The sequence below is a fragment of the Pelodiscus sinensis genome, chromosome 32, assembly GCF_052426305.1.
Source record: "Pelodiscus sinensis isolate ZL-2025 chromosome 32, ASM5242630v1, whole genome shotgun sequence".
NCBI classification, from domain to species: Eukaryota; Metazoa; Chordata; order Testudines; family Trionychidae; genus Pelodiscus; species Pelodiscus sinensis.
Genome location: NC_143083.1, coordinates 10,443,358 through 10,467,279, shown reverse-complemented (window position 1 = coordinate 10,467,279; position 23,922 = coordinate 10,443,358). Strand labels below are relative to the sequence as shown.

The 23,922-nt window shown below is 42.7% G+C and overlaps 1 protein-coding gene across 8 annotated transcripts in view; it reads right to left on the bottom strand.

The window, feature by feature from the left end:
* RANBP3 (RAN binding protein 3) overlaps positions 1-23,648 on the bottom strand; it is a 100,036-nt gene extending 76,388 nt beyond the window's left edge. For 3 of the 8 annotated variants that reach the window (XM_075902972.2, XM_075902976.2, XM_075902977.2), the window contains exons 1-2: positions 23,325-23,648; positions 8,784-8,839 (exon numbers count right to left, since the gene is read on the bottom strand). In XM_075902972.2, the coding sequence (XP_075759087.2) occupies positions 8,784-8,839; positions 23,325-23,346 (78 nt within the window). In that variant the 5' untranslated portion in view covers positions 23,347-23,648. The remainder of the gene's footprint in view (positions 1-8,783; positions 8,840-23,324) is intronic. The other 5 variants (XM_075902971.2, XM_075902975.2, XM_075902970.2 and 2 more) reach the window with 4 other exon arrangements.
* Positions 23,649-23,922: the final 274 nt, after the last annotated feature.

Genomic DNA, 23,922 nt, shown 5'->3' with positions numbered 1-23,922 from the left:
TTGCATGTCACAAATTTCTTAGTGCATGTCTTCACTTGCTGAGCTAGAGACAGACATTTTGGTGTTGAATTTAGCAGGTCTAATATAGACCTGTAAATTGAATGCTGAGAGCAGCTCCAACAGGCATCTGTACTCCTCACTGTTTCGAGGAGTAAGGAAAGCTGACAGAAGCATTTGCTCCTGTTGCCCTCTCGCAGTGGAGACAGTGTCAAGCTCGGCTTAAGGTAAACCAACTCTAGCTACGTATTCTACGGAGCTGGAGTTGCATACCTTAAGCTGACCTTCCAGTCTAGTGTAGACCTGGCCTTAAGTGTATTAGGCTTAATTGGCATGTTTTGTTTATTTTGGCTTAGTAAGTTGCTTTGATCTCTTCTGTTTTAACTTGCAATCACTGAAATCCTACCTTTTATACTTAAGAAAAAGACTTTTTATCATCAAGCCAAGTGTAAATAATTGTTACCTGAGGGGGGAACCATAGCTGTGCATATCTCTCATCAATAAAGAGATAGAAATATAGCTGTTTTTGTTTCAGCTACACCAGACTAAAAACAGGACTATGTAGCACTTTAAAGACTAACAAGATGTTTTATTAGGCAATGAGCTTTCGTGGGCCAGACCCACTTCCTCATATCAAATAGTGGAAAATTGTCACAACCATTTGAATCCTATTTCAAAGACCTTTTCAGACCACACTTGAAAGAGAATCCTCTGAACTGCCATTCATGCCTAAATTCGATACTTTACGCCTAAGTTTAAACAAAGACATTAATTATCTTACCCGTTACAAAGATAGCTTCCCCAATTATCACCTCTAATATCATTAGCTCACAGACATTTACCTCCTCCCCCCCATCCTCCTTCTGTTCTGAAATTTGATTTGTCCTTTTCATATGTGTTCATTTTTTTAATTGTATCCTTTGGTATATATGGTTGTGACAATTTTCTTCCACTATTTGATCTGAGGAAGTGGGTCTGGCCCACAAAAGCTCATCACCTAATAAACCATCTTGTTAGTCTTTAAAGTGCTACATAGTCCTGTTTTTTGTATCAATAAAGAGAGTGAGACTTACAAGCTTTCTCTGTGTAAGACTTTTATACAGAGTAAGATGGATTTGGGGGTTTGGTCACTTTTGACGGTTGTGTTCCTGGATGCTATCAAGGCCCTACAGCTAAGCCTTTCCAGAGCTCAGCTAGTTCAGTGTCTGTGTTGCTCTCTTTAAGGACTGTTACCCTAACTCTGTGTCTTGGCTGGGAGAGACCAGAGTTTCTGGCCCAGCAGGACAGGGTGACAGGGTACCCCAGAGGGCAGATAGGCAGGCTCAGTGGCATGATCAGCACACCAGGTGACTTCTCTGATCCAGCCTATCAGAAGCATCATTTTACTTGTCAATTTAGGCCATAATTTTGGTTTCATCTTTGATTTGCACCTCTCCAGTGACGCATACAAGCAGGTAGGAATGTTAAATGGTGTTTAATCAGCTAATTGACTAATTGATGGAATTTCCATCGACTAGTTGATAAGGTGGGGAACTGCAGAGCCACAGCGGGGTTATTCTTACTGACCAGTTGTTGACATCCCCACATCAATTTCATGTTTAAATCTTACCATTTCTTCCTGAAAATCTCCAAGATCTGAACTTTTTCCTCTGCTACCTCCAGTACTGCAATCTGAAAATCTATTTCAAGTGCTGCCACTACAATCATCTTCCCAACTCTTGGTCTCCACCTATATCAATGTCCACTCTTGACGTCTCTCCAAAGGCTCCACCACTTCAACAGCATCACACACAAAATTCCTCATCCTTACTTTCAAAGTTCTCCACAATTTTCCTCTCATCAGGCTGAATTCCACTTTTTCTGTTCTAATGATGATGCCAATCACCATAACCTATTTCTTCAACAAGCACTTTAATGCTTTCTAATCAGGCCACCTTCCAGAGAAGTTCCCAATCAAAATCTGTAAAGCTATCACCTTTCCTCTTTCAGATTCATCCTCAAAACTCATCTCTACAGGAATGCACACATAAAACTACAACCTGGTAAAGGACAGGCAGGTGACAAGTTGTGATCACGGCTACTAACTGGCTAAGAATTGCAGACATCTTAATTATTACAGTGTCTCTCCTGCATCCCCCAATGCAGACCACTTGTCCTATCAAACTTACAGTCTAAAAAACAAAACATAAGCTCTTTGAGGCACAGACACCCATTTATTACTTCTGTTCCACTCCTAGTATAACTTGGCTTAACCTAATTGTGGCCTTTGCAATATAAAGGTTAACATCAGCAGATTAATAGTAACAAAAATGTAATTAATAAAAGGGAAGATTAAAGGTATCAGTGAAAAATCCCTGGCCAGTAGTATCATGAAGGAGCAGGTGTGATTTTGTTTTTTAAAATATCAGAAACAAACAGGAGTCCTAACATCTATATAAGTCCATTACTAGACAGAGATTTCAGAATTGTCAACAATGAAGAAAAGGCAAGAGTGATAAATATTGTATTACATGAAGGGTTACACATACATGTCATATTAAGTATTTTGTATTCCATCAAATAAACAATGGAAAAGTGACAAAAACCTGAAGAGAAGCTCTGTGTAGCTAGAGAGCTTGTCTCTCTCATGAAAAGAAGTTGATCCAAGAAAAGATATTACCTCGCCCACTTTCTCTCGCTAATATCACAGAACCAACACTGTTATAACACTTCAAATGACCAAGTTGCATAGCTTCTACAACAGTAATATATATTTTTAAATCCGCAACTCCAGATATTTAATAGACCTTGTAATACTGGAAAAATTGTAGAGAACTGTAAAAAAAGCTAATGTTGTAACTAGTATTAATTAGGGATATGAAACCCCATTTGTTAACTAGTTAAATGTGATGATTAACCAATTAAATGGGGGTGGACTGGAGCGGCAGCCTCACTATAGGCAGGGGCTGCTCCAGCCTTCCATTTCTGCTCACAAGCAAGAGCTGCTCCAGGCAGCCAGAGTAGCCTCTTCCTGCAACATGCCCAGGCCCTTTTTTGAGCTAGCATTCCCAGCCTTTACTACCTATCAGTAAGCTTCTCCGTTAAACACCTCTTTTTTCTCATGCATGGGGAAAACTCTCTACTAAAATTCTAACAGCCATTATTTATCCTCTTTCAAATCCCTCCTTAGGGTTCACCACTGCAATGATACCTACAACAGGTATCTTGTTAATCATGGTTTGGCAAGTGACACGTGATTCTCCTTTTTCCCTTTTTTTCCTTTTCCTATTCCCTACCCCTAAACCCAGTTACTTTATTTTCTTTAAAAAATTACACTCCATGTAATATTGCTAGGATATATTTATTTCCCTGGATGCGTTTACAGCCACTGTTCTTTTTTGTTTGTGTCTTTCATCTGCAAGCCATCAGGGCAGGAATTGCCTCTTTCTGTGTTTGTGTAGCATCCATCATAAAGGATCCCCACTCCAACTGGGTCTTTTGAGTTTTACTCTATTATTTAGTAGCATATAACAGAAACAGAACATAGAGAACATTTACAGAATAAGGGGCTCTCCTAGAAATCAGTCAAAAATAATTTTGGGATCATGATGGATACCAACTGAACATAATTTTCCAGCACAATGTGATAGCTAAGAGTCAACGTGATCTTGGGATGTTTAGGCTAGAAAATATTGAGCAAGGAGGTGATGTTATCACTATAATGAGGCCATTATTGGATTACTGTATCCAGTTCTGGTGTCCACTATTTAAAAAATAATGAAGAAAAGCGATAAGGGTTAGGAAGAGAGTTATAAGAATGATTTGATGTCTGAAAAACTTGCCTTACTGTTCGAGACAAAAGAAGTTCTATTTAGTTCATTCTAGAAAAGGTTAAGAGTGACTCGATCATGGCAGTAAGTACTACATGGTGAAAAGACTTCAATTATCACAGGGCCTCTTTAATCTAGCTCAAAGAGGCATAACAAGATTCAGTGGCTGGAATCTGAAGCTAGACCAATTCAAACTACAAATGAGGAAAATTTTAACAAATGAAAGCAATCAGCCATTGGAACAACTTGCTTAAGTATGTGGTGGATTTTCTATCACTTAAAATCCCTAAATGAAGAGTGATTGTCTTCCTAAAAATATGCTCTAGTTGAGTCAAAAGTTATGGGACTTGATGCAAACATTACTAGTGACAGTCCAATATGCCATATGTTATACAGATAATCGCAATGGTTCTTTCTGACCATAACATTTATGAATTTATAGAAACTTTTGCAATGTTGTGCTTCTGAGTATGCAAGTAGCTCCTGAGATTCCTAACTAGGCTGGGAAAGATGAGATTTTTATCAATGAGTGTCAGCAGATGATTTTGCCATATACATGGAAAAGAAAATATCTCCATTGATAATAATTGAAGTTTACAGATAGACAAAGAATGAAAACTGCTATTTGAGCTTAAGGATATTGACTTTCATCAATGTTACATGTCAAAAAATATACAATTTGTGTTCTAGTGGTTATAGAGCTTTAATTTTGACTCTTAACATGTATTGTCATTCAATTGCCTGACCTTTCCATTGCCTGATGCCTCCATAATTTCAGTTAACTGAAATTTCAAATTGATAAAAAATGCTTTAAAATATTCAGTAAAAATTATTTAAAAATATACAAATTCTGCCAAGACTATTAATAACTTTTCCAAACATTAAAAGAGTGAAATTGAAATGACATTTGTGATCAGTTTAATATTTCATTTCATACTGCTTCTTCTTGGGAAAACATGGAGCAGCTGAAGAAAGTCACTGGAAAGAAGACCCCCAAAAGCAAAGGCTCACTCACTGATAGATGGAGAGAAGGAGGGCCTCCATTATTCTCACCTCATCCAAAAACCACGCACACCAGCTAGCAGACAGGAAGACGCAAAAACTTCTTTCCTTGTAACTGCCAGGCAGTTGGAAAGCAGTAGAGCTGTAGATCTCACAGCCTTGCCCCAAAAATCAAGAGGTTCTACAGATAGGTGAGGGAGAAAAAGCATATGCACAAAAGAGCACAGATGCATTCTCCTTATAGTTGCCATGTGGACAGAAATCATCATGAACAAATGGATCCCACAAGTAGAGTCCCAGGAAAATGGGCTGCTAGAAATCCCAGTACTCTCACACTTCCAGGAAAAGGGAACTACCTTCTGACAATGCGGCTGTACTTTGATCCCCCACCCCGTTGTCGCTTCTCTAATGCACCATTCTTTTCTAAATTGCTTGTCTGCCTTTAACACAGCAACTCCTCTAGCTAGTAGATTTTTAAATACATTTTTTACATTACAATATGGGGCAGTAGGCTGGAGCCAGTACACCCACAGAGCTGACTCCCAGCATACATCAGCTCCTGGGGAGCCAGCTGCTGCTCTGCACTGCTGACTGTATGAGAGTTTGCAATTCAGAGTGGCAGCTGGCTCCCCAGTAGTGGGGCCAGCAGCTGGGAGCACACTGTCTGATGGCCTCCACTCCCAGGAAGCCAGTGTATAACTGCTAAAAAATGTAGCGGCTACTCAGTTACAATGATAACAGGTTTTCCGCATTCAGTACCTATTATCTTCACTGGGAACCATGGGTTTTAGGGCACCTCAAAAGAACAAGCCCCAAGTGAGCATTACTGGAAATAGTGGTTCCTACAATCAGGAATGATTAATACTGATCTTCACTTAGGAATTGTTTTTATTTCTAAGTTTTTACAGTTGCTGAAAATTAAGAGAGTGGAGTGTCCCCACCAGCTGGGAGGGCAAGCCCCCATTTGTGGGATGCTGCTGAACAGTTCCTGCCCAGAGATGGCTCCCACACTCCTGGCTACTAAGTGAGCGAGCAGGGCCACAAGGGTGAAGCAGGAAGTATTCCCCAATACAGCTGTGTGCCTGTGCCACTCAAGCTCTGTGGGTGCAAGGATGCATGAGGAAACATGACTTATGGAGACAAGACAGAATGCAATTCCCCAACCAGGAATGCAAGGACAAAGATGAGCCCCTAGCTCTGGGGTGCTAGGCTCCCTTGATCTGATTGATGAGTGCAGCCTACTGTCACAGCTGAGGGGGGGCAGGTCCATGAGGGTTCTCTGCACTGCTGCAGGGTCAGCAACATCCCATCTCTATAGATGCAAGGGGAGTCTGGAAGGGAAGGCAGCACTCCCACTATTACTGAGCAATATTTTTTCGTCAATTTCAGCCTGTAAGCTGAAATCGACATTACCAACATTTACTATTTAAAGGAAACCCTGCCAAGTCCACCTATGTGTTAGCAATGGAGAGCAGCGTTCCCTGCAAACTTTGCACTTTTGCAGCCAGCCACTCAGGAGAGATTCCAGTGCTGCCCAGCTGATTAGCAGAATGTCCACAACTAGGTTTTTTGGTTTCTACTAGTGGCGTACATTTGTACATGCCTCGGTGCACATAAAACATTTATTCTCTACATGGATGAAAAAGATTAGAGGGAACATTGATGGAGAGAAAAGACAGCTGAAGGTACAGAGTCCAGCTACAACAAGAGACCTTGAAAAGTCAAGTTTTATTTTCTGCAGTAAACTGTAGTACCTGACTTCTCCACAATTCTAAGTATCTATTAATGAACAGTGATGGCCCAGACGCGTTAGACTGTCACATGAGGGGCATACCTTCATTGGCTACCTTTTTCCTCTTCTCCCACTGATATTTGCTGGACAGCCTGCTCAAGTAACTGAAGAAATGAAGCACTTTGTATAGTGCTTGACAAAGGTCAACTTGACCAGGACTGCAAGGCTAACAGATGTTTAAACTACACATTTTGCTCAAGGAAAATAATAATTTATATTCTAAAACCACGTGTTCCGCCAACTGCTTTTATACATTTTTCCAGTACACTTAAAAATAAGGCCACATTGTTCAGGCCTCTCCCCCAAAGACATGCACACAGGAAAAATTCCCATCAAACTTATCCGAGTAATCAATTACGAATTGCAGGGTTTGGCATGAAATCAGGAAATCCATTTAACCACGGCATTTCATAGGGAAGCAAACTAAGTTCATGGCAAATGCTGTCGTCTGACACTCAATGACAATGGTGTTCTAACTAAAATCGCAATCATGTCAGCTAAAAATGCTGCCTTTATGAGTTTTGGGATTTGGCTCTTAGATTCCAACAAAGTCTGGAGACTTTCATGGCTGTTTTAAATTTAACTTACATATATTTTGGCCATTTAACATTTGAGATATATAAAGCCTACACTAATATTTAATAACTTGTATAAATCAGTAAGTCCAAGTTTTTGCATATGTTAATCTATTCACTAGCATTTACTATGCCATTAAGTAGCTGTAATTATTTTACAGATGGAAAATAAAATGGGAGAAGTCACCATCACCAATCCTCCCTCCCAAAACCATTCAAACTTCTGGAGGTATCAGAAAACTGACAGACACTTCTAAAAATAATAATGAATAGAAGGTAGATAAAATTGATCTACCTATAATTTGAAGAAATTACTGGCATGCAACTTGAATCATCTATACTTTGGCTACACATAACTAATTTAGTTGTCCCTAAGTAATAGAGTTAATCCTTAACTCATGTTCCTTGAGCAGGAAAACTGTGGCAAAGGTCAAATCTGTGATTTTACCACAATTTAAGGAATGTTACATATTAAGACATGGATCACTATTCAGGTCTTAATAATCTAGGAGCTTTTACAGATTATACATAAAATGAGAAGTTAGATAGCTATAACTAAATTGGGAAATAATTAACATTAATTTGATTGGAAAACATGAATATTGAAATATAACAGTAGAGTTGAAGACTTTAAAATACAATCCCAGAACTCTGGATAAAATGGAACTACTTTAAACAGAACCAAGCTGTCAATCCCGGTGACAAAAGGTCTCTCTCTAATTACAGAACAAATACAGTACTGGCAACAGAGAAATGCAAACTTCTCCCACCAAACCCTGTGTCAACATGCTTCAACCCTGACTGAATGAAGCACTTTTAGGAGTAATTTTCAATGGTGTCTCTGCTTACATTTCCATCAGGAGCGTCATTTATGGTTGGAAAAGGACTGAAACTTAACATTTCCCATATAATTTGGTAAGTTTTCCTTGATTCAAAACAGTAATGTGATAGTTGGCTCCACGTTTTGATAAAATATTTGAGTAACAACTAACTAGAACAACGAAAGCTTTTCTGTTTTAACCCTGCTTAATGCATCATAGATACTACATATTGGACAAAAAACTGGGTATCACCAAATAAAAGGACTTTAAAGTGCATTTAAAATACAAAATGCTCTGAAGTTACTGAGTTACACAGCCAAGAGCATTATTTTTCAATTTCACCAAACTTAAATTTAAGGATAAGCAATTAATCAAGGAATCAATCAGTAGCTGTATGTAACGTAAAATTAAAAGGCACTAATGTGAACCATTTTTTTCCTTTTAGCTTTCCTTTTCATTTTGTTATTCTCTTTTCTTGCTCAAATTTCTATTTGTAATAAGGTCTGTCCCTTTTTCTCCATCCATCTCTGCTTAGAATACAGCTTTGAGATTGCTCTAAATTTCCCACACCGTCTGTCTTTTCTGTTTCCCTCCCACTAATCTACAATCTGTCTTCCCACATTTTTTCCTTGAATGAATTTTTTCCTTGAAATCCTAATGACAACAACCTATCTACCCTAAACTTTAAGAAGAGTTACACCTTATACCAATTATTGCTGCCACTAAAATATGAATCAGGATGACAGTATGCCGTACAATGAGTACATACACAATGATAGCTCCTTACCTTCTGTGCTTTATCCTTCTGAAACACAAAGACAGGTGGAGCAATGGCAGGCTTTTCTGCAAAAAAAGAAATTGTTTTTTCTAACAGCATTAAATATCACACACTTTTGTTCTGTGATGCTTTTCACAGAAAAAGAATGAATTCTGAAAGAGTTCATATGACAAGTCAGAGCAACTGCACCTGTATATGGTCCCTCATGAGCACAGCAACAAGCTCCAGACTCCTCAGTTGTAACCTATCTTGGATAGAAGCCTGCATTCCTTTTGTTCATGACTGTTCATGACTGAGCTTTTTCCAGGTTACACAGTTCCCTTTCTACACTGATATTCCCAGCAAGTCAACTGCCAAAATAGCCAACAACTGTGCTTTGATTTCTTTCTGAAGGCTAGGAATAATATAATTGCCAGCAGTTATGAGTTACCACATAGCTCTTTATAAGCAAACACATTTATTATTAAGGTGGGAAGCATTATTGTGAAAACATGTTAAAGACAAGAACAGAACCTAAACACATGCTAATAAGTTTATCAGAGATCACCTCCAGACTTCAACAAACAGTTTTCTGTGGTTACAAGTTAGTAAACAAAACAGCCTTAGTTCAGAATAAGCTCACCTATGCATAGGTTCATGTTTCCTTTTACAGCTTGGGCCTTTGATCTTAAGATTCCAGAAACAGATTATCAAGAGAAAATACTTCCCTCCTCAGGATGCAACTACAAAAAGATGGGCTTTCACATAACCAGAGTTGGAAAATTTGCTCTCACCTATCTACAGATATTCCCTAGGGTGGCAAACCATTTTATGCTATTTGTCTAAACCATCCATAAACTCCATGGTCCACTGTTCATGTAGTCTTTTGAAGTTCACACCTCCCATTTAACAAAATGGACTCCAAATATGTATTAATTTTGTAAGATTTTTTTCCAAGGATATTGCAGGAAATTGCCATATCTTTCCTATTTCAAGTATTAGTTACACTTGTTATAACTAAGGTGGGATTACATCCTTTAAAAACTGAAAATCAGATTCCACTGAGGAAAATAGAAAATCTTACCATGGCAAGACAAGAATAAAAGCATTAGGCAGACCAAAAAATAATTTGGAGAACCAGAACTGGCAAGAGATACAAAAAATAATAGCAAAAAAGCATTTAAATATATCAGAAGTAGGAAGCCTGACAATCAGTGGAGCCTCTTGATGACGGAGATGCTAAAGGAGCACTGAAAGTAGCTATAGAGATGCTAAATGAATTTCTTTCATAGGTCTTTACTTCAGAGGATGTGGGACTGCCTCACACCTCAGCCATTCTTTTTAAGTGGTAAATTTAAGTATCAATAGAGATGGTTTTGGAACAAACTGATAAATTAAACAGTAATAAGTGACTAAGACCAGATGGCATTCACCCAAGAATTCTGAAAAGAATTCAAATATGAAATTGCACATCTACAATGGTAGGCAGCCTATTGCTTTTACATTAGCCTCTGTACCAGATGACTGGAGGATAACTAATGCTATGCTGGTGTTTTAAAACAGCTCTGGAAGTACTCCTGGCAATTACTGGCCGGAAAAAAGCTAGACAGATTCACGGAGTTTAAGTCCATCAATGGCTATCAGCAGGGCTCGCTGAACTGCGGCGAGCCTTGCTCGCCAGCCGCACTGTCCAGCGATCTGCGCATGCGCAGATCGCTGGAACCCGGCTCTTCCGGGTTGCAATCTACTCACCACGGGCGAGTAGATTGCATTATTTGTCGAGCCCTGGCTATCAGCCAGGATGGGTAGGAATGGTGTCCCTAGCCTCTGTTTGTCTGGAAATGGATGACAGGAGAGGCATCATGTGATGGTTACCTGTTGTATTCCCTCCCTCTGGGGCATCTGGTATTGGCCACTGTCAGCAGACAGGATACTGGGCTAGATGAACCTTTGGTCTGACCCACTCTGGCCAGTCTTATGTAAACCTAACTTCAGTTCCAGCAAACTGGTTGAAAATGTACTCAAGAACAGAATGATCAGACATAAATGAACACGATATGTTGAGGAAAAAAACCACATAATTTGTAAAGGGAAAGTAATGCTTCACTAATCTACTAGAATTCTTTGAGAGGGTCAACAAGCACATGGACAAGGTTGATCCAGTGTATTGAACAGGGGGACAAAATATGGCCTATGTGTAGGATGCAGCCACCAGATCTGGCCCGCAGGAGCCTCAGGCAGGTTCTTTGCCTGTCCCCACCCACGCATGTGGCTCAGACCAGCTCTCTAAATGCTGTGAGCCCAGGAGGAGGGGGAGGAGAGGCTTTGCGCACTGCCCGTCCCCAGTACAAATGAACCTCATCTAGTTATTTAAAAGCTCCGCCTTTTCAAAGAATCATAGAATATTATGGTTGGAAGAGACCTCAGGAGGTCATCTAGTCCAATCCCCTGTTCCAAGCAGGACCAGTCCCAACTAAATTATCCCAGCCAGGGCTTTGCCAGACTGGGCCTTAAAAACCTCTAAGGATGGAGATTCCACCACTTCCCTAGTTAACCAATTATAGTGCTTCACTACCCTTCAAGTGAAATAGTTTTTCCTAATATCCAACCTCGACCACCATCCACTTCAAGTAGGGATCATTGCTCCTTGTTCTTCCATCTTCAGCCACTGGCAATAACCTAGCTCAAGGGTGGGCAAGAGAGCCTCCACAGTCTGGATCTGACCCACCAAGTGAGTTGATCCAGCTTGTGGACACCCTCCTGCTCCCTTGTCCCCAGGTCAATCAGGGCCTCCTCTCTTACCAGGGGCGCACAGGGCTTAGAGTGAAGCACCAGCTAAACAGCTGGTGGTTCACTAAGAACCATGCACCCCTTGCAGGGCAGGGGGTAGGGAGTGAAAGACTTCATGCACTCCCCCACTGCCAGGCCCTGATTGACCTGAAGGCAAGGGGAGTGTGAGAAGTATCCTCTGCCAGAAGGTGGGTGCCTAGAGGGAACAACTGGCAGCTCTCTCTAGGAAAGGCTGGAACAACAACTTCACAGACTTCCCCATCCCAATCAGGGTCTGTGGGCAGGGGAGCATGGAAATGTCCTGGCTCTGCCCTTTCCAAGAAACATCAAAGACTGAACAGGAGGAAGGATCAGGCCTAAGCTGGGAGGCTACCTAGCTTGTGAGAAAACAAAATTAGAACTAATGTTAGGGTAAGAAATTGAATGTAACAAGTTTCTCAAGTGTATTAGACTTAGCTGATGTGCTTTGTTTTGCTTAGTAACTTACTTGGATCTATTATCACTTGCCAACAGTTAAATCTTACTTTTTATACTTAATAAAAACCACTTTTATTTATTAATAAACCCAGTGTAAATAACTTATGCATAGCTATTGCCACCAAGGAAACAGCTGTGACTCTTTCACTGATAAAGAGGGCGAACTACTGAGCTTGCTCTGCTTAAACTTTATGCATATAGAAACAGATTTATGGTTTGATCCCATGGGGCTGTGCACCTGGGGGCTATTTTAAGTCCTTTGACTGAGCTTTCCCAGAGCTGAGTGCATCTCAGTGTCTATGTTTCTGGGCTGTGACTCCAACTCTGTGCCATTGCTGGAGCAGATCAAAGGCTCTGGCTCAGCAGGGCAGGGTGGTAGGGCACTTCAGAGGGCAGCTAAATGTACTCAGGGGGCTCTTCAGCCCAATCAGGCAATATTCTCAAGGGGATCTCTGTGACTGAACCCATGACATCTCCCTTCAGGGAGCTGAAGGTTGCTATCAAGTCTCCCCTCATTCTTCTCTTCTGCAGATTAAATGAGCTCAGTTCCCTCAGCCTCTCCTACTAAGTCAGAGCTGGGCAAAATGCAGCCCGGGGGCTAGATCCGGCCCGCCTAACACTTAGATCTGGCCTACGGACTGCATCTGGCCATTTTCTATTTATATCCTGCCGCCAAATTTCCAGGCAATGGCTCAGACTGCAGGATCCTAAATAGCTCATAACTCACAGTTGTGGCGCTACCCTGGCAGAGGCCAGAGCCATGTGCCTTTTAAATAGCCACAGCGACCCTGGGTGGCTGCCAGGCTATGTGGTAGCAGCGGGTCTAGAAGCCATGAGCGCTCCAGCCCAAGAAGACTCTGGGGGGAGGCTAGTCCCCAGCCCCGTCCTTTCCAGGGGCTGCAGCTTTATAGTCCAATCATCTAATCTATATTTCCTTAATTTTCTGGCAAAAACATATAAAAAGCTTTGTTCAAGTCAAGGTACATCACGTCCACCACTTTCCCCATATCCACAGAGCCAGTTATCTCATCATAAATCAGACTGGACAGGCATGACTTGCTCTTGGTGAATCCATATTGACTGTTCCTGATTACCTTTCTCTCCTCCAATCATTTCAAAATGAATTCCATGAGGACTTGCTACATGATTTTTCCAGGTACTGAGGTGAGGCTGACCAGTCTGTAGTGTTATCCTTATAAGAAGCATGTAAGATCTTTTTCAGGGGAGTGGGCAATACACCACATTTGCTGAAAATACAACATACGCATTTTCTCTCTCTCTCTCTCTCACTCACACACACCCACCCCCAGGCTGAACAGTCCCGTCCCCCTCCGCCCACCTCATTTAATCAGTGAAACTTAACATTTAACCGATTAACTCATTAAATGGGATTTTAGATCTAGCTATCTCTCTCTCTCTCTCAAATGTTCTTACAGTTACCATTTTGTAGCTCAGACCATTCTAATGGCTAATTAAATTACACCCAAGTGATGGTTGCGATCTGATAGTCCAAGGCTCAGCTTGAGTTTCCAGAGTGATGCTAAGGTCCAAGGACTAATTCAACCCTTGAATGCATAAACAAGGGAATCTCAGAAATAGAGAGATTTTTACCTATGTATTGTTTTCAAAGTATTTCTTCTTGTCCACTTTAAACCTGCTATTCAAATTAGCATACTTTGTATTTCTCAACGATCATTTTTATTTGCTATTTTGTTGCCCAGTCACCCAGTTTTGAAAGATCCTCATGGAATTCTTCAGTCAGCTTCAGACTTAACTACCTTAAATGATTTTGTATCATCTGAAAACTTTTCCATTTCACTGTTTACCCTTTTTCAGATGTATTGATACATTGAACAGCACAGATCCCAGTATAGAACCTTGGGGGATCCTACTTTTTACCTCTTTCCATCATAAAAAAGGATTATTTATTCTTGACCTTCCCTATTATCCCATGAAGACTAAGGGATGACTTGATTACAGTCTGTAAAATACCCTACCTGATGAACAAACAGTTAACAGTGGGTTCTTCACTGTAGAATAGTCTAACATGATACAATGGCTGGAAGTTGCAGCTAGACAAATTCAACCAGGAAATAAATTATACCTTTTTAACAGTGATGGTAATTAACCAATGGAATGATGTTCTAAAGGTTTGGTGGATTCTCCATCACTGAATTTTTAAATTCAAGACTGCATGTTTTTCTAAAAATATGTTGTAGGCGTTATTTTGGGAAATTTCTATGGTCTGTGTTATTACAGGTAGAGATCAGACTGGATGATCACAATGGTCTTGTCTGACCGTGGAATAAATTACTCTAAAGAAGGGTCAAGCCTACTGAAACACTTCAATTCCTTCTCGAGGTTTGAATTCTTCAAAGTCTTGAAATCAAGAACCTCTTTACGGTTTTGGGTAGCACTGGGATCCAGACTAAAACTCCTTTGCAACACTTTGGAAGAATGAGAGACAGTGGCAAGCAACCTGCAGCCACAGGTCCGCATGTCACTCGTCAAGATTTTATGTTTATCACTGCTCATGTGTGGGACTGCCATATTTGACTAGCTTTTTTCCTTCTAGTATTAACTAAAATGACAAAAAAGTAAAGCAAAGTCACATGAAGTTAAGTGCATGCTGACTGCACACAACATTGACTATGCTCCACTGCATCCAATTCACACACCCTACAAATTCTGGTTATGCAAGTGTAGTTCGTAAAACTACCCTATCCTAGGAGACTGTCTTGGTCAGGACAATTTTGCAGCCAAATGAGATAAAGAGTGGCCCACTCACTGGTCTAGGCTGCACATCATTGATGAGACAGATTTAGTACTGATTGGCATAGCTCCCAATATGTCTGCTCTCAAAAAATCTACACCATCATTCCTACTTGAAGGCCTAAAAAGCCTTCAAAGCCAACCAATAAGGGTGAGGCTTACTGGTTATGGTTAACCAGTAGAGCTAGAGCAGTGACTCCCTCCCTGCTGTGTGCCCTGCTTAATTGGTTAACAGGTGAACCAAGTAAATAGCATTTTACAACCCTAATTCAGACACACAATCACTATTGTCTGAACATTGCTCTGAGCAAAACAGAATTAAATTTTCTGCACCTGTGATTAGCATGATTTGGCCCACTCTAGACTTGCAGTTAAATCCTTTTTAGCAACAGTTCATCTGTATCACAATAGGTTAAATTTCCTAGTGTAAACAGAAACTGTGTAGTCAACTTTACAATTCTGATCAGAGATGTACATTTTAACAAGACTATCCGTGTAACCAACACAAATTCTATTGGTTACATGGTTAATTGCTCCCAGGGATGCAGAAGGCACCATATGTATATTCTCTACTCTTCTTTGATTACAACATACATAGACGAAAATTATTAGTTTATACAAGTACAAATCAGGAATGTGAACATGCAGCTGCATACACGGTTAACCAATCAGTCTGGGTTCATCGATTAACCCTCTTCGTTACATGCAGCTTCAGTCCCCCTCCTCCACTGCAGCCTCTGTATCAGAGGCAGCCAGTGGGAGGGTGGGAGGAGTGGGAGCCAGTGTGTGTGGAGAGCCATCTTAAAATCCAGCTCACCATGAAAACTGGCTTCTGGCTTCCCCTCCCCCATGTAAACATGTATCAGCTGAAACTTTCAGTGAGTATATGCTGATACAAATACATGCATTTTAACATCCCTGGTATAAATGGTATCTCTGGCAGCTAAACAGGTTACTGGATAGCTGGCTGAGAAGAATTAAGAAAAAAGGTTTCAGCTAGTCAATTCAGTTGATTCAGGAGAACATACCCGAACCAGCCATACTACACTTAAGATAATCAGAACATCTTATTTTTAAATAAACTTGTGTACACAATTTATAAAGCCGCTATACAGAAGGCAACAAACACTACCCGACTACCTGAACACTTTGGTAAATCAACAGTTATTCCAAATTCACCATGTGAACTGCTTTCACAAAAGCTTGGAAATAATTTAGTTGTTTCTTCTTTACAAAATTTATTTCCTGTGTCTTGAATTGAACCAGAGTTAACATAGATGATTCTGTTTAAAAAACTGTAGAGACATAGATTGAAAAAAATTACTTGTTCTCTGCAAATGAATTAGCCAGTCACTTCAGATCAAAATGTTCAATGAGAATATAGGGAAACAGTGTAGATCTCCCACAGCCCCCTTTTTTTCTCCAAATAAAATAATATTTCAAATCATACCCAAGGATCCAAGATGTAAAAGCTTACAGTATAAACTGGCTTTTTGGTGTCAACTTCTGTGCCCTTTTATCACTGACAGATACAAAGCTTATTTTAAAACACAACTAGTTTTTGCTATACTTAAAAAAACAAACAAGCAGAAAACACTTTCAGCCCAAGCCAGAGATGCATCAAATGAAGAAGTTGTTAACAAGTATGACTGAAAACAAAAGTCCTATTTTTAGCTGACAGTAGCTGGGAAATAAGCACCTCAAAAATTACAATGTTAACAGTCTTCAAAAATCTCCATCTTGTAAGCCCAGTGACCTCTGAACAGGTGGTTTATATGAGGGCTAAAGTATCTCCAAAAACAGAAGAATTCAGTAGATCCCTGCAAACCCACAAATATCAAAGATTCATTTTTGTGGATGTAGATGAAGATGTGGATACAGATTTTGTATCTTTATAAGACTCTAGAATTCAGTATCTCACTTCATTATTTGATAGCTAACTGGTGCAAAACCAACATTGGAAGAACTAAATGTTGTTTACAGGGCCTGCAAAACTAGTCTTAAGTGTCTCAATAATAGAACAATTGAGTATTTGGAGGGTGGGTTGTTTTAACAGATGCATATTTCAATTCCTTAACATTCTGCTCCTGTAAAGAAGGCCTGGACAAAATATTGCCTGCGGGCCAAATTTGGCCTGGCAAGCCACGGGATCTGGCATGCGGACACTGCAGGAAGAAACACAGCTGCGAGGCGGTTTCACTTTAAAAACTGTGCCTGGAGAGGAGCGGGGAAAGCTTTAGGAGCTGCTCCTGCCCCCAACACTATCCCATTGGCTGGCTTCTGGCCAGAAACTGGCCAACGGGAGCTGCCTCTTTCAACAACAGGCAGACAGGAAGCACAAGGGGCTCAGTTATTCACAGAGTACATGACTGCAGCCTGTGTGGGGGTGAAGTAGGCAGGGAGACTGATTCAAGAACTGGCTGCTGGCTGGTAAGTCTCCTGGCCACACCCTGCCTCTGGCACTCTAGCATCCCCTCCCCTCCCAACCCTCTGCCCCCTCCCATTCCTACCTCCCTATTCCACCTACTCAAATCCTCTGCTCCCATACCTCCTCCCCGATCCAGCATCCCAATCCTCTGCCCCAGATCATAATCCCCTCACAACCCAAACCCTTGAACGCCCTCCTGTACCCCAATTCCCTGCCCTAGGTCACAATCCATTCCCTTATACCCCAGTCCAGTGCCTCAGGTCAAAACTGCCTCCTGCACCCAAATTCCCTTCTGCACCTAACCTCCATCCCAGAACCTGCACCCCCTCCATTAATATAATGGAAGAGTGAGGCCCTTGACTACTTTCCAAAATCTTGGAGTGGCCTTCCATCAAAAATTATTGCCCACCCCTGCTCTAAAGGATGTCAGAATGTAAACGAGCCAACGGTTAACCAATAGGTTTGGGCTCATCTGTTAACCTTTACAGTTACATGCACACATGCAAATACATATGCATCAGAGGCAGCAGCCTCATGGGGAGTCCTTGGCCCTGTATCAGAGGCAACAGCTTGGGGGGGGGGGGGGGACAGAAGCTGCTAGTTGAGCACAGGCTCTCACCTGATCCTGCCTCACCCCATACTGACACAGAGGCAGCAGCATGGGTTACAGGTGGCTCCGCAGAAGCTGGTATGTGCAGGCAGCTGGCTCCTGTGGAGCCACCTTCCTGCATGCGCCGACTCCTGAGGAGCCATCTGCTCCTCCCCCCAATATAAACATAAGATTCATTGATACATTCAGAGGTGCACACACTTCAGGGCCTGTGTGTGCGCTTGTTTATTATAAGCATCCGCTAGGCTGGAGGTGGGCAATAATTTTTGATAAAGGGGGCACTACAAGAATTTGGTAAGTGCTCAGTGGGTGCACTCTTCCATGATATTCATGGAGGAGTTGCAGGATCTGCGATAGAAAGGAGCTTAGGATAGAGGATTAGGGGTGCAGGAGAGGGTGAGAGAACTGGGAAGGAATCTGGGTGAGGGAGGGGGTTGTAACTTGGGCAGGCAATTGGAGTACAGAGTCCAATGGGGGTATGAGTGCAGGAAAGGATTCTGACCTAGAAGGGGAGAGTAGGAGGGTTGCAGGATCTATGATGGGATTGTGACGTGGAGCAGGGGAGTGGTGGACAGGATCCATGAGGGGGAATGGGTGCAGGAGAGGATCCTGACCTGGGGCAAAGGATTGGAGTGCAGAGTCTGGGAGAGGTGATGGATGCAGGAATAGGGGTGAAAAAGCTTTGGACTGATCTGGGGCAGAAGTACATGAGGTGGAGCAGAGGGTTGAGGACAGGGAGGGGCTGGGGTGCCAGAAACAGGTTCTGGCCAGGAGGTGCTTTCCTAGGCAGCTCCTGGCCAGCAGCCCAGCAGGACTCTCAGGCCGGCTCCTTGCCGTACACACTCCACACATTGCTTAAAGCAACCAGCTGTGGGTATTACATGTTCTCTGTGCACAAAGAATGCCTCACGCACAGTCCAGGGAGCTTTCACTGGCTGATTTCCAACCAATGGAGCTGCAATATTGTGTTGGGGAGACCGCCTTTCCCAATTCCCCGCGTGCAGAAAACATATGGCTCCTACAGCCAGCAGCTTTGAGCCATGTGCAGAGCAGGAAAGGCAAGAAGCGTGCTTGGTACTCCTGCTGGGCCACAGGCTATATCTGGTGGTTTGGCAGGCCAGATCTGACCCAGAGGCCATATTTTGTCTACTCCTGTTCTAGCTTAATACATACTGTTACTTCAAATAGCTTTGCATTTACATACAGACATACATAAGAATGGCCATACAAGGTCAGACCAAAGATCCATCTAGCCCCGTACCCTGTCTGCCATCAGTGGCCAATGCCAGATGCCCCAGAGGGAGTGAACAGAGAATCATCATGTGGTCCCTCTCCTGTCATCCATTTCCAGTCTTTGACAAACAGAGGCTAGGGACACCATTGCTACCCATCCTAGCCAATAGCCATTTAAAGACCTAACTTCCATTAATTCATCTAGGTCTTTTTAGAACCCTGTTAAATTCCTGGTCTTCACAACATCCTCTGGCAAGGAGTTCCACAGGTTCATCACATGCTGCATGAAGAAAAACTTTCTTTTGTTTGTTTTAAACCTGCTACCTATTAATTTCATTTGGTAACCTCTAGTTCTTCTATTATGGGAACAAATAATTTTTCCTTATTCACTTTTGTGCACAACAGTCATGATTTTATAGACCTCTATCATATCTCCCCCACCCGCTTAGTCTCCTCTTTTCTAAGCTGAGAAGTCCCAGTCTCTTTAATCTCATAAGAATGGCCGTACTGGGTCAGACCAAAGGTCCATCTAGCCCAGTAGCCTGTCTGCTGACAGTGGCCAGCACCAGGTGCCCCAGAGGGGGCGGACCAAAGACAATGATCAAGCGATTTGTCTCCTGCCATCCTTCTCCAGCCTCTGACAAAGAGGCCAGGAACACCATTTCTATCCCCTGGCTAATAGCCTTTTATGGATCTAACCTCCATGAAATTATCTAGCTTCTCTTTAAACTCTGTTATAGTCCTAGCCTTCATAGCCTCCTCTGGCAAGGAGTTCCACAGATTGACTACACGCTGTGTGAAGAAGAACTTTCTTTTATTAGTTTTAAACCTGCTACCCATTAATTTCATTTGGTGTCCTCTAGTTCTTCTATTATGGGAACTTATAAATAACTTTTCTTTATTCACCCTCTCCACACCACTCATGATTTGATATACCTCTATCATATCCCCCCTTAGTCGCCTCTTTTCTAAACTGAAAAGTCCCAGTCTCTTTAACCTTTCTTCATATAGGACCCGTTCCAACCCCTAATCATTTTAGTTGCCATTTTTTGAACCCTTTCTAAGGCCAAAATATCTTTTTTGAGATGAGATGACTACATCTGTACACAGTATTCAAGATGTGGGCGTACCATAGTTTTATACAGGGGCAGTAAGATATTCTGTGTCTTATTTTCTATCCCTTCCTTAATAATTCCTAACATCCTATTTGCCATCCTCTCTCTCTTCATGTGACCCGTTCCAAACCCCTAATCATTTCTGTTGCCTTTTTCTGAACATTTTCCAATGCCAATATATCCTTTTTGAGATGAGGCAACCACATCTGTACACAGTATTCAAGATGTGGGCGTACCATGGTTTTATACAGAGGCAATAAGATATTATCTGGCTCATTCTTTATTCCTTTTTTAATTATTCTTAACATTGTGTTTGCTTTTTTGACTGCCACTGCACATTGAGTGGAAGTTTTCAGAGAACTATGCACAATGACTCCAAGATCTCTCTCGAGTAGTTATAACTAACGTATTATCAGGGCTCGACAAACCACAGCAAAATCCACTCACCAGCCCCGCACATGCGCCAGACCTGCACTGCGCATGCGTGCACCACCAGTGAACGGGGCGACCGCTGCAATCTACTCGCCATGGGCGAGTAGATACATGGATTTGTCAAGCCCTGCGTATTATCATAATAGATATATTCATGCAATTTATTTCCAAGAATACAAAAGCAGGGTGAAAATTGGAAAAAATTAATAGTTTTTATAAAATGCAGGGGAGTTTAGTAAAACTCAATTTAAATTTAAAATAAAGGGATGTAGTTATAAAGTACCATGGAAAGCTATACTGCTTCCTATCACAAGCATCTTCATACAAATCAATCTGGAAAGTTTGTTAGAGGAGAATTCATGAAAATAAGTGTTGATGAGGACTAATCCAGTTATCTCAAAAAAGAGACATTATGGTAGTACCTAGAAGCAATAGTCATGGAAGAAGACCCCATTATATTAGGCACTGAATAAATACAAAACAAAACAACAGACCCTACCCCTAAAGAACTTACAACCTAAGTATAAGATAAGCGAAAATAGATATAGACAGAGGGGTGCAAGGAAACTGAAAGGCAAAATTGGACACGATAGGCAGTTGCCTCAGGCCTCTCAGTGGCCTAAAAGATGTCAAAAGTTTTGTACACTGAAAGGAGAATCTCAAAGAGAATTCTGAATGAGATTAATGGGATAACTTAGCGCATATTTACAAGGAGTTCCTCTGAGCGTGAGGAAAAGTATGGAAGAAGGCACAAAGGTCTTATTTTAATCTTTTAATGAGTGTGTGATGGAGGCTGGCATCATGGCTAATCAAAAGTGTAAATCTACATGTCAGTCAATGTGAGATGACTGGTGTGGTGGGAACACACCATGAAGGGCCTTGAAGGTAAACATAAGTAAATTTTGTTTGAGGCAACAGAGAAGAGGAAGCCAATGAAAGGATGCAAGGAGAATGTGACAGGATAAGAGAATGACTTTGTAGCAGCCTCTATCAGAGACCGGCAGCAAGGGGGGGAAGCAGGAGATGATGTTGGGGGGAAGCCAGCGTGAAAGCCAGTTTCCCCCAGCACCATCTCTGAGGGGGACAGGGGAGATAAAAGCACACTGGCAATGGTGCAAGCAGGGACTGAAGCATTCTCTACTAGCGCTGCTTCTGCTGCGATTCTGCTTTTCAAATGTACAAGAGCCCCAACTCTTTCATATTATGAAAGTTTTCTGTCTATCTTCCACTTGGGAGATACACATTAAAACTATGTCTACACAACACACCTTATAGCAGTGCTGAATCTGCATAGTTATAAGGTGCACTGAGTGGCCACTCTTTACTGCTGGGAGAGATGTTTTCCAGTGACAAAGTAAAACCACCTCCAACAAGCAAAGGTCCCACTGAACAAAGCACTATGCAAGCAGACACTTTTCATCAATTAATTGTTTTTTGTTTGGGTGGTGGAAGGCAAGGTTTTCCACATTTTTGTTTGGGTGTTAGGGGGCAAGGTTTTCCACATTTATTGGAAAACTTGTGTCATTTGGGTAAGTGCCAGTGTAGATAAAGCCTAGGACCTCTACATGGTATGCCATTCTCTCTTAAAGCTCCCAAGGAAGAATTAATAAAACCAATTTCCCTGCCCTCACAAAATTATGGCTATACAAAAGATACCTAAATTTTCTCTAATCTTGCAAGGCATATTCTTAGCCAACTGCTAGACATAAATACACAGCATTAACAATGGGAATTTTACAGCTCCCTTAAATAGGCATGCCAAGAAGGGACATGCTACCTGAACACTGCATAAAAAGGGGTGACATATAAGGAGGCACCTAGCCCCAAACAGGAAAGAGAAATACTGAGCTTGCTTTTCACATTTTGGGGTTCAAGTGATAATTAAACAAGAGGCAGCTCCCACAGGTCTCTTCCTTTGCCACCATTGCCTCACAGTTTTTCACCATGAACAAAATAAGGTGACTAATGGGAACATAGAGGGATGCTCTGTTCACATTCGGAACACACACAGGGTATGTACCTGCCAAGCTAGATAGGCTCACTAGAAAAGGATTTGACAGGAATCAGAGGAGTAGCTGTGTTAGTCTGTATCCACAAAAAACAAGGAGCCCTGTGATAATTTAAAGATGAACCGGTTTGCTCAGGCATAAGCTTTTCTGGGCAAAGACATGCAGCTTGAGGAAGGGGGCCCTTGACCACAAGTGCTTATACCCAAATAAATCTGTTAGTCTTTAAGGTGTCACAGGACTCCTCCCTGTTTTTACAAAGGGATGCGGTTCTGTCCCACGCTGAAGGCTGCAGCAGGAAAGGAGTAGCTTTGCTCCTGACGCTGGGCAGTAATAAATAACACACGCCTCTCTCTTAGCGCCTGGCCCGCACAGCCTGCACCGACAGGCCCGGGCCCACGCCCAGCCCCACTTCCGTCACCCCCATGCTCACGCCGATGCCCCCCAAGGTGCTCGCTGCAGGGCGGGTGTCGGTCGGCTCCCCCCGGACTGGGGGGCGGGGAAACAAGACGGCCCCACTTAGGCCCAGCCTCTCCCTTTGTCCAGTCCGTTCCCCTGCGGTGGCCGGCACTGAGGCAGGCGGCAGGGAGGAGCAACTCCCCTACGGGGCCCGTGGAGCTCTTCCTGAGGCGAATGCCAGGCCTGCTCCGGCCCGCGGCCCAAACCCCGCCTCCGCACAACCGCGATAACGGCCACATCCCCCCCTACCTTCGTTCGCTAAATCCGCCATTTTACTTCCTCAATCACTCCCACAGTGCATCGCGCGGCCGGCCGGCCTCCGATTTACAACAGACACAGCGCGGCGGCGCATGCGCGCAGTGTCCCGCAAGGGAGGGGCTCTCCCGCCGTCAAGCGGGAGAGACTGCGCATGCTCCGAAGAACGTTTCTTTTTTTTTTTTAACTCCCTTCCGCCTCACAGGGTTTAGTACGCATGCGCTAAAAGCAAAGGCTTCGTTCCGCCGCTCGCGGTTAGACAAACAGTGCGCCTGCGCCAAACCCACCCGCTCCGCCCGTTGCAGGACTAGCAGAGCCTCTTGGGTGAGGGGAGCGGAGTCAGCGCTGTAGGAGCCTCACGGGGCATGCGCACAACTGCACGCGCCACATTTCATAAAACCCACCTGTGACAACAAAGCATTGTCCCTTCCCCCCGCGTCGGGAGGTTGGGGGCGGTGGCTCAGGGGTGTGAGCACCCGGCTCCAGACCTGTCAGCCCTTACTGCCTCGTTCCCACCCCCCCACCCCCCTCAGTCCTTCACCGCCACCCTCCTCCACAGCCCCCTTCCCGCCGCCTCAGCCCTTCACCGCCA